Genomic DNA, 16,202 nt, shown 5'->3' with positions numbered 1-16,202 from the left:
AAGTGTTGAAGGCTGAGCTGTAGTCAATAAATAGGAGCCTGACATAGGTGTCCTTGTGATCTAGGTGTTCCAGGGTTGAGTGCAGGGCCAGGGAAAAAGTGTCTGCTGTCAACTTGTTGCAGTGGTAGGCAAAATGTAGTGGATCCATGTAGTCTGGGAGGCTGGGATTGATTCATGCCATGGCTAACCTTTTGAAGCACTTCACAATAATGCATGTCAGAGCCATCAGCCGATAGTCATTAAGGCATGCTACTTGGTTTTTCTTAGGTACATAGATGATGGCCGTCTTCTTGAAGCAGATAGGACTGCAGGTTGTTTAAAAACAGGTTGAAGATGTCTGTGAATACCCCCATCAGCTGATCGGCACAGGATCTGAATGCACGTCAGGAACCTCATCCGGGCCAGTCGCCTTCTGTGAGTTGACCTTCAAGAAAGCTGCTCTGGCATCTGCAAATGGTGACCCCAGATACAGGTTCATCCTGGGTGGAGGCCATGCTCTCGCTGATCTCTTGCTCAAAATGGGCATAGAATGCATTGAGCTCATCAGAGAAGGGTACATTGGAGCTAGCAATTTTACATGTCTTCATCTTGTAGCCTATTATGTCTCGTAGACCTTGCCATAGTCAGCAGGGGTCAGTGTGGCTAGCCTGAGAGTCTAGCTTGGTCCAGTACTGTCTTTTGGCATCTTTGATGAATCTCCTTAGATCGTACCTGGCTTTCCTGTATAGGTCAGTGTTGCCTGACTTGAATACCTCAGACCTGGACTTCAGCAAGCAGTGGATATCCCTGTTATCCATGATTTCCAATTGGGAACACACACAGTAGATCCCATTCGCTGTTCAGTAATTTACTCCTTTTCCATATAATGCTTCTGACAAATACACAAAATAAACCTTCAAACATTGTACTCAGAAAACTTAGTGTACTGATCAGCAGACAGAATGGGTTCTTAAACGGTTTCAATGCGTTCAAGAAGACTGTGAATTAATACAAGGATAAGGCAGCTCCTTACAGAATTATTCTCAGATATACCATTAGTTCAAAAGTAGCTATATTTTCTAAAGCTTCTGTTAGTGAGAGTGAACTGCAAACCTCATCCACAGCTTCCAAAGACAACATAACAATCAGATTGTAATTTGACATGCAACCACACTTGAACAAGTCGGTGAAATTGTATTTTCTAATGGTGAATGCCAAATTCCATTCAGAATGAAAGACTGTTAAAGACACTTATGAAATCAAAGTGAAATTTTACAATTATTTCCTTGCAATTTTCCCCAATCAATTGGTGTACGCAACCTTGATTCAAAAATTAACATCTGTTTACAAATTCTAAAACAATTTTTACACTTGAATGCTATTTTCTCTGAGACTTAATAACATTGTAACATTCAAACTAATAACAAAAAATAAAAATAAATAATAGCGAGTTTTAGAACAGAACTTGCTTGAATTAGTTTTGTGAATGCAATTTAAATTGGAATCCAACTGAGCTATTAACTATGCCAAGTTGAAGCTTCCATCTTTAAAACCAACTTGCTCAGGAAAAATGAAAGCAAAAAATTATAGAAATGCTCAGTAGGTCTGCTTGTATCTGTGGAGAAGAGAGTTAATGATTCAGATTCAGTTATGATGAAAGGTCATTAACTTGAATTGCTAACTCTTGTTCTCTGTCTACAGACATTGCCAAACCTGGGTGAAACAGCATTTTATGTTTTTATTTCAGATTTCCATCATCTACTGTAGTTTGCTTTTGGTCACTCTCCTCAATATTCATAAATCAAATCTTACTATTTAACTACGTGGCTAGATCAAGTAATTGTATGCCTATCCAACTATCATAATTTTTTTTATGTATCATACGCAACGCAAATATGCAAAAGCAAATAAACCTCTAAGAACAGCAGAACAACTCTTTCTTGGATCTAGATTTCCATAAAAGTGAAAGACATTGCATCATTAGAAAAACCACTTAGTTTTCAGTAATTACACCTGCAAGTAATTTGAGCATAACTTATCAAATAGTTATAAGCTCATTCCTCAAACCAGTAACATTTACTTCATTAATATTAACAAACAACTTCACATCGTGGATTGAGTTTTCATTGTTGCTGTTAATGATGTGACTCAAATGGACTCAAAGTTGAAAGCAACTAAATTTCAATAAAATTCCTTCTCCCCTCCTCCTCCCTGCTCCTCCCTTTGTTGTCAAAATTTAGGTACTAACAAAAGTGGGATTCTTTGTATGTTTTGCTTTAGTTAAAATAGTTCATTAAGGTATTTCTGCCTACATAACTTCTTATGCTAAGCTTTGAAGCTAACTTGGCCATATTTTAAAACTCAGCTGGGAATTCTGAGATGAGCTTAGAATTGACTGTATTTGAAAATATGATGTTAGCAGAAATGGTTTTGGTTATAAACAAGCTTTCATGATCACAGCTGCCAATTGTTCATGTTAGTTGAAGACTATGTGTTCCTAGCTATTTCATAACACAGGTAAGCGCTTATATATTGTAAGTAACAGTTATCTACTTAATTCAGTTGTGTTGAATCCTGTTCAAGTTCAAGTCTATATTGGGACCAGCTTTTGAGGCCCTTTACCTCTCTTTTACTCTTTTCTCTCTCTCTCTCCAGTAAATCAGTCTCTTTCATTTCTAAACATAAGGACATAAGAACATAAGAAATAGGAGCAGGAGTAGGCCATCTGGCCCTTCGAGCCTGCCCCGCCATTCAATAAGATCATGGCTGATCTGTCGTGGCTCAGTTCCACTTTCCAGCCCTCTCCCCATAACCCTTAATCCCCTCTCTTATCAAAAACCCATCAACCCGCTTCTTGAAAATATTTAGCGAGGCAGCCTCCACCACTTCAACGGGTAGAGAATTCCAGAGATTCACCACCCTTTGAGTGAAGAAGTTCCTCCTCAACTCCGTTCTAAAACGCCCCCCCTTTATCTTGAGGCTGTGCCCCCTAGTCCTACTGTCTTTTTTGAGCGGGAAGAGTCTCTCCACCTCTATCCTATCCATCCCATTCATCATCTTATACGTCTCAATGAGATTCCCCTCATTCTTCTAAACTCCAACGAGTACAAGCCTAGTTTATTCAGCCTCTCCTCATAGCTCAACCCCCTCAACTCCGGTATCAGCCTAGTAAACCTCCTCTGCACTCCCTCCAAGGCCAAAATATCTTTGTGCAGGTGCAGCGCCCAAAACTGCACACAGTACTCCAGCTGCGGCCTCACCAATGCCCTATACAGCTGCAGCAAGACCTCCCTACTTTTATATTCAATCCCCTTCGCTATGAAGGCCAGCATCCCATTTGCCTTCCTGACCACCTGCTGCACCTGCAAGCTGGGTTTTTGCGGCTCATGCACAAGGACCCCGAGGTCCCTCTGCACCGTCGCCTGCTGCAGTTTTTCGCCACGTAAGTAATAGTCCGTCCTACCATTCTTCCTACCAAAGTGGACCACCTCACACTTGCCAACATTAAATTCCATTTGCCCTTTCCTGGCCCATTCGCCCAGCCTATCTAGATCCTTCTGCAAACTCTCCACACCCTCCGCACAATTTGCCGTTCCCCCAATCTTGGTGTCATCCGCAAATTTCGACACCCTACACTCGGTTCCCTCCTCCAGATCATCTATATAAATGGTAAATAGCTGAGGCCCCAGCACCGACCCCTGGGGCACTCCACTAGTCACCATCCGCCAATCCGAATAGCACCCGTTGACCCCCACTCTCTGCCTCCTATTTGACAACCAATCCTCTATCCACGCTAACACCCTACCCCCAACTCCATGCCCCCTGACCTTCTGCAATAACCTCTTATGAGGTACTTTGTCAAACGCCTTCTGAAAATCCAGAAAGACCACATCCACCGGCTCTCCTCTATCGACCGCCCTAGACACATCCTCATAGAACTCCAGTAAATTTGTCAGACACGACTTCCCTTTAATGAAACCGTGCTGCGTCTGCTCTATCAAGCAATTCCCTTCAAGATGCCTCGCAATTTCCTCCTTAATGACGGATTCTAACATTTTACCTACCACAGACGTTAAACTAACCGGCCTATAATTCCCTGCCTTTTGCCTGGCACCCTTCTTAAACAACGGCGTAACATTAGCCGTTTTCCAATCCTCCGGCACTTCCCCGGAATCCAGCAACGTCTGGAAAATAACCACCAATGCATCCACTATAACCTCCGCCATTTCTTTCAGAACCCTCGGATGCATTCCATCCGGTCCTGGGGACTTGTCCACAATCAGCCCCTCCAGTCTGTCGAGCACCACCTCTCTAGTAACAGTAATGTCATTAAGACCCTCCAGTCCTACCACCTTTCCATCGCTAACACCCGGCAAATTATTCACGTCCTCCTCCGTGAAGACAGAAACAAAAAAGTTATTCAATACCTTAGCCATATCCCCATCCCCTACCACTAGGTCCCCTTTCTCATCCTCTAAAGGACCAACGTTCACCCTAGCCAGCCTCTTCCTTTTTATATATTTATAAAAACTCTTGCTATCCTTTTTTATATTAAGCGCTAGCCCAGCTTCATAGTTTCTCCTACCCTTCTTTATCAACTTCTTTGTCAATCTTTGTTGACATTTAAACCTCTCCCAATCCTCTTCTCGCCCACTACTCTTAGCTACTCTAAATTCCTCCGCTTTTAATTTAACACTTTCCTTCACCTCCTTCGTTATCCACGGCTTATTACCTCTCCTCCTACAGTCCTTTTTGACCATCGGAATAAATTTCTGCTGAGCACCAAGAAAGATCTCCTTAAAGATCCTCCACTGCTCCTCAGCAGACCCTCCCTCCAATGCACTCCCCCAGTCCACATTTGCCAATTCTTCTCTCATCCTACCGTACTCCCCTCTATTCAAACAAAGGACGCGTGTCCGGGAACCCACTTTCTCCTCCTCCATCTGCACCAGAAACTCCACCATACAATGATCACTCTCTCCAAGAGGATCCTTCACCGCAAGGTCCCTAATTCTACCTGCCTCATTACATAGCACCAGATCCAAGATAGCTCGCTCCCTCGTCGGCTCCAACACACACTGTTCAAGGAAATTATCCCGGCAGCATTCCAAGAACTCCTCCTCGAGCCCACCGTGTCCAACATGGGTCGACCAATCAATATGCAGATTGAAATCCCCCATAACTACGGCCGTCCCATTCCTGCACGCCGCACTTATTTGCGCGTTAACAGCCCGCCCCACCTCCAGATCATTATTCAGGGGCCTATAGACGACACCCACCAGCGTCTTCCTCCCTTTGCTGTTCCTAATCTCCACCCACAACGATTCCACGTTCTGCTCCTTGGCTCCAATATCATCCCTTGCTACCACCTTGATACTATCCTTAATCAGCAGAGCTACGCCCCCGCCTTTTTCCTCCCGCCTATCCTTCCTAAACACTTGATACCCCTGGACATTCAGCTCCCAGTCCCTGTCACCTTGCAGCCACGTCTCTGTAATGGCCACCAGATCATATCCATTTGTGTTGATCTGCGCCACCAGCTCATCCACTTTATTCCGAATGCTTCGTGCATTCAGATACAGCGCTTTCATCCCAGCCTTCACCTGGACCCTATTTGCCGTAACGCCACCAACCATACTCACGCCCCCTACTCCCTCTATTATTGGGACATCCTCGGCCTCTTCCCTTACCTGTACCCTCTTCTTAACTTTAGACCTCGTAAGGTCACCTACCCTCGCACCCTCCCCCCCCCTAATTAGTTTAAAGTCCTGTCTACAGTCCTCTTTACTCGATTCGCCAGCACTCTGGTCCCAGCACGGTTCAGACCAACCCCATCCCGCCCGAACAGGTCCCACCTACCCCAATACAGGTGCCAATGCCCCATAAATTCAAACCCATTCCTCCCACACCAATCCCTGAGCCACCCATTCACTTCCTTAATCTTATCAACCCTACGCCCGTCTGCACTCGGTTCAGGCAGTAGCCCAGAGATAACCACCTTGTCGGTTCTACTTTTTAATTCCATTCCCAGCTTCTCATACTCCCTCCCCAGATCCTCAGTCCGCACTTTGCCTACGTCGTTGGCACCCACATGTACCACAACGACCGGATTCTCACCCTCCCACTCCAGGTTCCTCTGCAGCCCAGCTGCGACATCCTGTACCCGAGCACCAGGCAGACAACACACCCTTCTGTGCACTTTGTCATTGTGACAAAGGACAGTGTCAATACCCTTCACCCCACTGTCCCCAATTACTACTGCGTTCCTTTTCCCCTTCTTTTTGCCTATGTCCTGCTGCATCACTGTACCGTGTGCAATTTGCTCACCAACCTCACCTGCCTCGTCCTCTTCCAGACTGGCAGCAAGAACCTCAAACCTGTTTTGCAGATTAAGAGGCTGAGGCCTCTGCTCCTCACCCCCCTTCCTCCTCCCAGCAGCCCCCTCTTGTTCCTGACCCTTAGAGTTAGCCAGTCTAAGGGGGGTGGATGTCACTTGCACCCCATTGACAATGGCACCCTTTCTCCCCCTGATGAGCCTCAGTGTCTGTAGCTCAGAGGCCAGCTCATTTACCCTGAGCTGGAGCTCCTCCAGCAACCTGCACTTACTACAGACATGGTCACTGGGATGGACCCTGGAGTCCACCAGTTCCCACATCATACAGAAACCACACATCACATGCCCCTCCATTATTCACTGTAGTAGGTTTGAGAAAAAATTTTTTCCTTGTTTTTTCAAACAAACTCACCTGGCCTTTTTTCCTTCCAGCCCTTTTTGATATTAAGCCCTATTAACTCACTCTGCTTCCCTCTCACTCCGCTGCCCGCTCAGACGCTGCCCGCTGTCTACACCAGGCCTCCTTTTAAACCTGGCGCTGATTTAAAGCAGGCTGGTCCACAACTCCTTCTAAACACTCCCTCAGAATTCTTAAAGCAGTAAATACAATAAAATAAATGCTTTAAACAGTTCTACAAAGAACAAAGTGCTTTAAACTTATTTTAAACAGGTTTTTAACAGGTAAAATCTTAGCTCTCTCTCTGCTCCAGCAAACAATGGAAGGCTTCGGACCAGTTGTACCTGCATCTATTTTAAGAAAACAGACCCTACAAAAACTTATCAACTCTGAGATCAAGCATCAGCATTAGCAGAAAATTAATAATTTTGACATTATAATTATGAGAAATAGACAAAGATTACACCCACAAATCACAGAAAAAGAGGAATAAGCATGAAGAATGGACAAATAAAGTTCAACACAGATTAATGTGAGGTAGTACCTCCCTTTTCTTTTTAATGATGTAAGTTATTAGTAGGAAGGTACAGGTCAAGGTGGGGAGGAGAACAAAAACATCTCTATTCACTAAAAGTTGTGTTGTAAGACCATAAAAAAAGACAAACCATGCACAAGACTTTATTTCTACAGGAAGACTGGAAAAGTAGAAAAGTTACACTAAACCTGTATCATACATTGGCTTGACAACACTAGACTGCTGCTTGCAGTTTGGTTGTCAAAGTGTAAAAAGGTTTGGGATGCACTAGAGAAGATTTACAAGGATGTTATCAAATCAGAGAAAGATGGGTTCTCTTTTCCCTTGAGAGAAGGCTGAGGCGTGACCTGTTGGAGGTCTCTAAAAGGGCAGCATGGTGGCGCAGTGGTTAGCACTGCTGCCTCACAGCTCTAGGAACCCAGGTTCAATTCCTGGCTTGGGTCACTGTCTGTATGGAGTCTGCACATTTTCCCTCTGTCTGCGTGGGTTTCTTCCGGGTGCTCCGATTTTCTCCCACAGTCCAAAGATGTGTGAGTTAGGTTATTTGGCTATGTTAAATTGCCCTTAGTGTCAGGGGGATTAATGGGATAGGTGTGTGGGGTTAGAGGGATAGGGTCTAGGTGAGATAGTTGTCAGTGCAGACTCGATGGGCTGAATGGTCTTCTTCTGCACTCTAGGGTTTCTATGATTTCTATGAAAATTGAGAGAGTTTTTGATAGAGTGAATACGAAGAGTATTTTTCCTCGTGCGGAAGAGCATAACCAGAGGCCTGGAGTGTAAGATAGTCACCAGAAATTCAACAGGGAATTCAGAAGCAATTTCTTTACCCAAAGAGTGGTGAAAATGTAGAACTCGCTATCACAGGGAGTGGCTGAAGTGAATAGTATAGGTGCATTTAAAAGGATGCTCAAGAATCACAGGAGAGAGAAGGGAATGGAGTTATATTAGTAAGTTTGGGTGAGGAAAAATGGGAAGAATTTCAAGTAAAGTGCCAGCATAGACTGGTTGAGCTGAAATGTTTGTCTTGGTATTATTATATATTACTGCAATTCTATTTGAAACAGAGATGCCATCTGCTTGCTCAGATATATGCAAAAGATTCCATGGCATTATAGAGAAGTTTTCTTGGTGTTCATCTAACTAACAATCAACATCAACCCACACCATAAAACAAACCGGTCATTTATCTTATTGCAATATTACAGAACTGTGCTGCACATAAATTGATTCCATATGTGTCTAGATATTGCAAATACTGCGTGGTATCATGAGATCATGAAGGAAGTGTTACACAATGCAATTTTTTTAAAAAAAGAAAAATCAACGCTTGGCAGATATGAGTTCAATGGAATATTCAGTGGGTAAATGTTCCCATGGTCCTATTCAAAGGAAAATAGGGATGGTTCTCCCCAGTGTACTCCCTTAATCAACATCATAGATTATGTGGTAAATTTATATCAATCTTGCTTGAGAATTTGTTGTGCACAAATTTGCTGCCACATTACAGCCAATGAAGTGCAGTCATTACAAAGAGCTTTCCAATATTCCAAGACTGCGAAAGGCACCATATAGATGCAAGTTGAACATCCTTGCAGAAAAAAAGCGATTCATATTGCTTTTATATCCTTAGCTTATTGATATAGAAACAAATTTCACTGATACGCAAACATAAACGTCTTGTAACAACACCATCCATCCATCTACGATACATTGAAGAGGCAACTTATTGCAGGAGTCACCAGAGTCAACTTTCCGGCATCCTGAACATACAACACCATTGGGAGATAACATTCCTTTCTCACATCACACTATAAACTTTGTATGAACAGCACCCCAGAGGCGCAAGTTTGTTATCTGTTACAGGGCATGAAATTTTACACTGCTCAAAGACTGTTTACCACCATTAAAGAAAAATATGTTAATTAGCATGAGATGGTGCAAGCCCTCTGAAGTACAGACAACATACTCAATTTGACCACCGTAGTATTAATTACAGTAAGAGGCCTCACAACACCAGGTTAAAGTCCAACCTGATGAAGGGGCAGTGATCCCAAAGCTTGTGGCTTTGTGCTACCAAATAAACTTGTTGGAATTTAACTTAGTGTTGTGAGACTTCTTACTGTGCTTACCCCAGTCCAACACCGTCATCTCCATATCGTAACTGAATTACTCAGAATAAAGCACTTAATTGAATTAGTTATTTCTGGTAGTGTTCTTTCACATTAAAAAGCACAAATTTAGCAATTCAAACCTATTTGACAATTCTGCTGATTGTGCTATTTTTCTAGCTGTTGAATTTTCCTGACTTCACTCTATCCTCTCGCAGAGTGGATGAATAGCTGGTACCACAGTAATGATAAAATGGCTGCTATAAATTACACCAAAATTCACTGCAAACTTCATTCTGGAACATTGCGTGCATCCTAGATAAGAAGCAATTCTGTGCGACTTTCATTTCTAATTTGTTAACATACAGAATGGTTTTGACATTAATAGGAAGCAAGCTTCAGAAAGTCTCTATTTGAAACAGCACTCAAAGTTTCCCCCCACCCTCACCAATGTGAAAACTGTCAGTGTACCACCATTTAATTCTGTAATGGCAACCATTCTCCTCAATGGACAGAATTTTCCCTTCCCACCCACCATGGGAATTATAACAGGTGGGACAGAAAATTTGACCTCGGGCAGGAATTTCCGATCTTGGGATGTGTGCAGCTGCAAAATCCCACCCGTTATTAACTGATATTTTAAAGATTTTTTTTAAGGCTACCCAAATTTACTAAGTGGATTGGGATAAATTTTGTAAAATTGAACCAAATAGGACTGCCTTTATACTTGTCTTTCATCTGTCCTTGTTCAGAGGAATGGCCACACTGTGAACAATCTTTCCCCATTGATTTCTGTTCTCTGCTGCCTTCACTGTCTGTCCTATTTAGAGACAAGTTCATGTTCTGATATCATCCCATGCCACCTTAGGTCTCCCATATGCATGTTTTCCAGATGTTTTGTCTTTTTTCAAACAACCCTCTTTGCACTGCATGTCCAAAAAAAATGCGAGCTTCCTTGATATCACTACTTTAACAAATATTCCTCTTAACACCACCTTTCTCAAGCACCCACTGTTAGACCATTCATGACATGTAATATCTGCCCAAATCCTCGTTAATTTCAAATGCTTTCACTCTGGCCTGGTCTCTTCATGATCGTCCAGCCTTCTGCCACAGAAAGGCTTTCAGAAATCAAAATTTTCATTGTAACTGCTGTGGTCATGACTCTTGTTAAGTCCAACCTGAATTTCTTTGGTGAATTCTGCATGTTAGGTGATGATTGACCCAAGATAGTGAAAGGTATTGGTGTTGAGTTGAGGTGTTGAGGAGCAGAAGGACCTTGGGGTCCGGGTCCATAGGACTCTTAAATCGGCCTCGCAGGTGGAGGATGTGGTCAAGAAGGTGTATGGTGTGCTAGCCTTCATTAATCAAGGGATTGAGTTTAGGAGTCGGGAGGTAATGCTTCAACTTTATAAGACCCTTTTCAGACCCCACTTGGAGTACTGTCCGCAGTTTTGGTCACCTCACTACAGGAAGGATGTGGAAGCTATTGAGAGGGTGCAGAGGAGATTTACAAGGATGTTGCCTGGATTGGGAGGCATGCCTTATGAAGATAGGTTGAGGGAGCTAGGTCTCTTCTCCCTGGAGAGACGAAGGTTGAGAGGCGACCTGATAGAGGGTTATAAAGTGTTGAGAGGTATAGACAGGATGGATTCTCGGAGGCTATTTCCCAGGGCTGAAATGGTCGCTATGAGAGGACACACGTTTAAGGTGCTGGGCAGCAGGCACAGAGGAGATGTTAGGGGTAAGTTTTTCATTCAGAGGGTGCTGAGTGAGTAGAATCGGCTGCCGGTGGTGGTGGAGGCGAACTCACTGGAGTCTTTTAAGAGACTTTCGGATGAGTACATGGGATCTAATGGGATTGAGAGTTATAGATAGGCCTGGTAGGTATGGACATGATCGGCGCAACTTGTGGACCGAAGGGCCTGTTTGTGCTGTAGTGTTCTATGTTCTGTGTATCAACCTTTTCAAACTGGAGTCTCAGAATCCAGGCCTTTCCACCTATCCACATCACCTTTTGTCTTGTGAACACTGATCAGGTGAATGCATTTCTGGTTAACTTGGTCAAATTGATTCCGACTATCATCCTTGCAAAGGTATGCCCAGTATACCTGCCATTCTTCAGCAAATTTTACAGATTCACGTCATCATTCCGGTGCAGAAGGAGGCCATTTAAATGCTGTAGCTCCTTCACTGAATTAGCGAGCAGGATATCATCACCCAAATCAAAGATTCAAAATGCACCATTTGCCAATAGGGTCCCATCTTTGTATCCATCAAGTGTCTCTCTCATAATCATTTCTGCTGGGATGTTGAACAAACATGGTGCGAGGACGTCGCTTTTTGACTCTGAACTACGTTGAGTGGCTGCCGGAAACTTTGACCCGTGCTCATTGCTTATGATAAAGTTCCCTTATCAGTTGACTAAAGGTGGTGGGTATCCCACATCTAACATTGTCAACCAGAGTTTCTTGTTTCAGACCAAATCGAATGCCTTCTCAAAGTCAATGAAGCACATGTATGTTGGCTGATGTTCTTGGAATTTGCGCATTATAGTTCTAAGATTAATGACTTGGTCTTGGGTTTCTCTTTCAAATCAAAAGTAGAACAAAGAACAGTACAGGAACAGACCCTTCAGCCCACCAAGTCTGTTCTGACACAGGTGCCTCCCTAATCTAATTTTTTTTGCCTCTACGTGGCCTGTATCCCTCTATTCCCTGCCTATTCATGTACCTATCCTGATGCCTCTTGAATGTTGCTATAGAATCTGCTTCCACCACCTCCACCTGCAGCAGCACAAGGCATTTCTCATACCTTTACATATAATGCTCATTTGAATGCCTAGAGAAAGAAGGAATTTAGAGGAATCACCCACTTAGAGGATGCAAATTGTGACTCCCAAGTTCTCTAAATGCCAACTTCCCCCATTCAGCTGTACAAAGTTTGGGGGCTTGGGGCACAAGCATTTTATTCACCCTTGTGGATTGGAAAGGAAATTTCACCATGCTCTAACGTCAACCAGGGTCATTCAAACAGTTCTTGGAACCAAAACTAATTTATGCATTATTTAAAATTTTTCCTCAAGTTAAACTTGTCGATATACAAAGCAAGACTTCCACAATTGGTGGGCACCAAAGGTCATTGTCACAATGACGAGAATGGGAATTATATTTACATGTACTTTTAGTTGACTTGTTTCAGTGGCGGGAAAGCAATGGAAAAAAAGGGCACATCTCGTAACATTTATTAATTTTGGACTTCTGCCGAAGGGCCTCAATTCACTTCACCTCAGATCCCTCACCTCAGATGCAGCAACTATCGTATACAATGTTTCCCCTGACTGGGAACGATATCCGTCTCTAACAGTAGCAAACTGTGACTGCTGTAAGTGATAAACAGGATGCACTGCTGTCATTCACCAAATTTATTTAAACGGCACCTTTCGGCTCCACAACCTTGAAGAACAAAGCCACTGGGATACCAACATCACCAAGTCTCATTCCAAGTCAAGCATGTCACAGCATTGTCTTTCTAGCACCATCTGCAGTTCCAACAAGCCTATTATCTTCTCAAACAATGTTCAGCAATAACAATAAAAATTCCCTACACTCTCCCCCTCAAAAGAAATGGACTCCATTCAATAATAGATTAGTGAAATAGAAACAACCAGAAAGCTTTCCACGTGTTTCACTTCTTGCACAACTAGCCCAGCTGTTTGCCATTTATGAACAATTAATGCTGAAATCTTCAACAGATGGCACTACCAGTATATCCTCTTGCCCTGGTTTATGATTCATTCTTATCTCTATGAAGACTGTTAAATATTTAATTGTTTTATATTACACGTGATCTAGATGCGTCACTCCCATTTAGAATTCTATATTTTTTAAATGGTACCTTTCCGCAAACTTGCTTTCTTCTTCCTGCAAACTCATTTCCTACATTTAGGAAAACAGAAAATCCTGTAAAATTTTCCAGCATTTTCTGTTTTTGTTTCAGACTCCAGCATTCATTGTATTTTGTCTTTTGTTTTACAATTAACTTGGATAAGAGAGTTTGTGGACTTAACCATACATTGGAATTTGCTGGTACTACCATTACCTTACTACTCTTGGAGAAAATATAAGTCAGGATAAATATCAGCAGCAGAACAGACTAGCTTGGGTCAACATATCTTTTCAATACACATTACCGACATAATAAATTTGTACATGAAGCTACTATGAAATTCACCAGGAGACAAGTCATATGACCCAGGGATACAATTTCAAAGAAGAACAAAGTACAGCAGAGGAACAGGCCCTTCAGCCCTCCAAGCCTGTGCCAATCATGATGCCCTAACTAAAACAAAACCTTCTGCCCTCAGTCAGTATCTCTCTATTCTTTACCTATTCATGTACCCATCCACATGCCTCTTAAATTTCACTAGTATCCATTATGATGCAGGGAAACTGAACCAGGCTAGGCCCTAAATATCCTTTCAAAGTCAAAGTGATTAATTTTTAATTTTCCAGATGTATTATATCCAGCAATTTCTAACTCGTATAGGCAACGAAATGCACAGGGGATGTCTCCAGTACAGCAATACTGAGCTGATTCATATTATTTCTATGTACACGATCTTTTTTTCTTGAAATTGCATGTGCGGATGAGCCCACATGACCATTCTGACAGTGGGTGAGGGGTTTGGACGGATTCCCTCCACCAGTACCCTGATCAAAAATAAATGCTTCACAGCAAAAGGCAACACATGTCAGAAACAGAACAAACACACAAACTTTCGTTTAAAAATCATATTGCTCTGCGGCTGGTTTTTTTTTGTTCTGACATAGGACGTGTTGCGAGATCAGGAATCAATGGTGTTAACAAGGCGCTGGAGATGAGGATTTAAATGATGCTTGTAGGGAGGCTCAGGAAATGCGGCGGTGATCCTCCTCGGTTCAATATTCCAGCTTCCAAAGCGATTGATGTCTTTTAGAACAGGCACGGGCTATCTACTGGACTGCACATTCGGAATTCCACCCCAAATATCATACACAATCTCTTACAATATTCCTCAGGCCGGAGAGAGAGAAAGGAATGACACAACCTTTTCTATACTGCTAAAGAAGGTGAAATGATTGTACCGAATGAGTGGCTCCCCGGAGTGAAGCGAATCTCTGCAGCATCCTAATATCTCACATTGCAGTCTTTCTGCTGCAACTTCAGCAATAGGTATCCAGGGGAAATAGGGCGAATAAGGAAGAACCCTTTTAAAATAGGCTTTAAGCTCCCTCCACCAAGCTGCGGGCAGGAGAGTAACGGTGCTCATTGTTCCCACCTCAGCCCATCCTCCTCCTCCCGGGGCTTTTTGTTTAAAAATGATAATAAAAAGGACTCGCCAATCCTGCTGGAAAAACACATCCAGTTATTTCCCTCCCCTTTCCTTCTCTCCCCCTCTGCCTGTCTGCCACCACTTACCCTGTGCACGCTGCTGCTCCAGTAAGGTTTTAGTAACCGCTTTCCACACATTACAGCCCAGTAAGCAGAGCAGGAGAGCGGCGGACCGGGAAAACTGGCTCATCCTTTACGGGAATGTCTCAGTGAGAGCAGAAGGACGCCGAGACTAGTCCGAGGCCGTCCATGTTTCACACTGCCTGCTGTTGCTGCCCCCGCTGTCTACATCTCCAGCTGCCGCCTGCACTCAGCTCCAGCCTCCCTCCACAGCCCGCGATTCAAACCAGCTTTCCCCCCAGCGCTTTAACCCTTCCCCTTCCCGACCCAGCTCCAGGCTGAGAGGCGCGGTCCCCACTCCGCTGCTCCAAGCTGTGGCGCCATCCGCTGCTCGCAGCTCACTCTGCACAAGGCAGCCAGGACAAACATAGAAAATGCTGGAAAATCTCAGCATCTCCGACAGCATTTAAGGAGAGACAGAATTATTAATTTATTGGTCTCACAATTAGGATTTGATTTGATTTATTATTGTCACATATATTTTTATACAGTGAAAAGTATTGTATTTTTTGCACGCCAAACAGAAAAAGCATATCATACTTAGAGAAGGAAAGGAGAGGGTGCAGAATGTCCTGTTACCCTCGTAGCTAGGGTGCAGAGAAAGATCAACTTCGTATAAGGTAGGTCCATTCAGAAGTCTGATCACAGAAGGGAAGAAGCTGTTCTTGAGTCAACTGGTATGTGACCTTACAGTAAGCAGAGCAGGAGAGCAGCGCACTGGGAAAACTGGCTCATCCTTTACAGGAATGTCTCAGTGAGAGCAGAAGGATGACCAGACAAGTCCAAGACCGTCCATGTTTCACACTGCTTGCTTGCTGCTGCCCCCACTGTCTACATCTCCAGCAACCACCTGCTTTACATGGGCTTACATTAACACTGCAATGAAGTTACTGTGAAAATCCCCTACTCTCCACACTCTGTTTCGGTACACTGAGGGAGAATTTATCATGGCCAATGCAACTAACCAGCACTCTTTTGGAATATGGAAGGAAACCAGAGCACCTGGAGGAAACCCACGCAGACATGGGGAGAACATGCAAACTCCACACAGACAGTGACTCAAGGCCAGAATTGAACTCAGGTCTCTTGTGCTGTGAAACAGCAGTGCTAACCACTGGACCACCCATTAGAACCAATGTTTTGAGGATGACCCTTCGTCAGAGCTGAGAAGGATACGGGGTTGATTTGATTTTGATTTTATATATTATTGTCACATGAATTGGTTGCAGTAAAAAGTATTGTTTCTTGTGTGCTATACAGACAAAACATACCGTTCATAGAGTACATATAGGGAAGAAGGAAAGAAGACGCAGAATATAGTGTTGCAGTCACAGCTAAGGAGTAGAGAAAGCTTAG

At 43.4% G+C, this 16,202-nt stretch overlaps 1 protein-coding gene across 1 annotated transcript in view; it reads right to left on the bottom strand.

The window, feature by feature from the left end:
- fam171a1 (family with sequence similarity 171 member A1) overlaps positions 1–15,068 on the bottom strand; it is a 174,013-nt gene extending 158,945 nt beyond the window's left edge. The window contains exon 1 of the mRNA XM_080210497.1: positions 14,814–15,068. Coding sequence (XP_080066623.1) covers positions 14,814–14,916 — 103 coding nt within the window. The 5' untranslated portion in view covers positions 14,917–15,068. The remainder of the gene's footprint in view (positions 1–14,813) is intronic.
- Between the last annotated feature and the right edge of the window lie 1,134 nt (positions 15,069–16,202).

The sequence above is a fragment of the Carcharhinus amblyrhynchos genome, chromosome 2, assembly GCF_965287045.1.
Source record: "Carcharhinus amblyrhynchos chromosome 2, sCarAmb.v2.hapA, whole genome shotgun sequence".
Lineage (NCBI taxonomy): Eukaryota > Metazoa > Chordata > Chondrichthyes > Carcharhiniformes > Carcharhinidae > Carcharhinus > Carcharhinus amblyrhynchos.
This window is presented reverse-complemented; position numbering and strand designations above follow the sequence as displayed.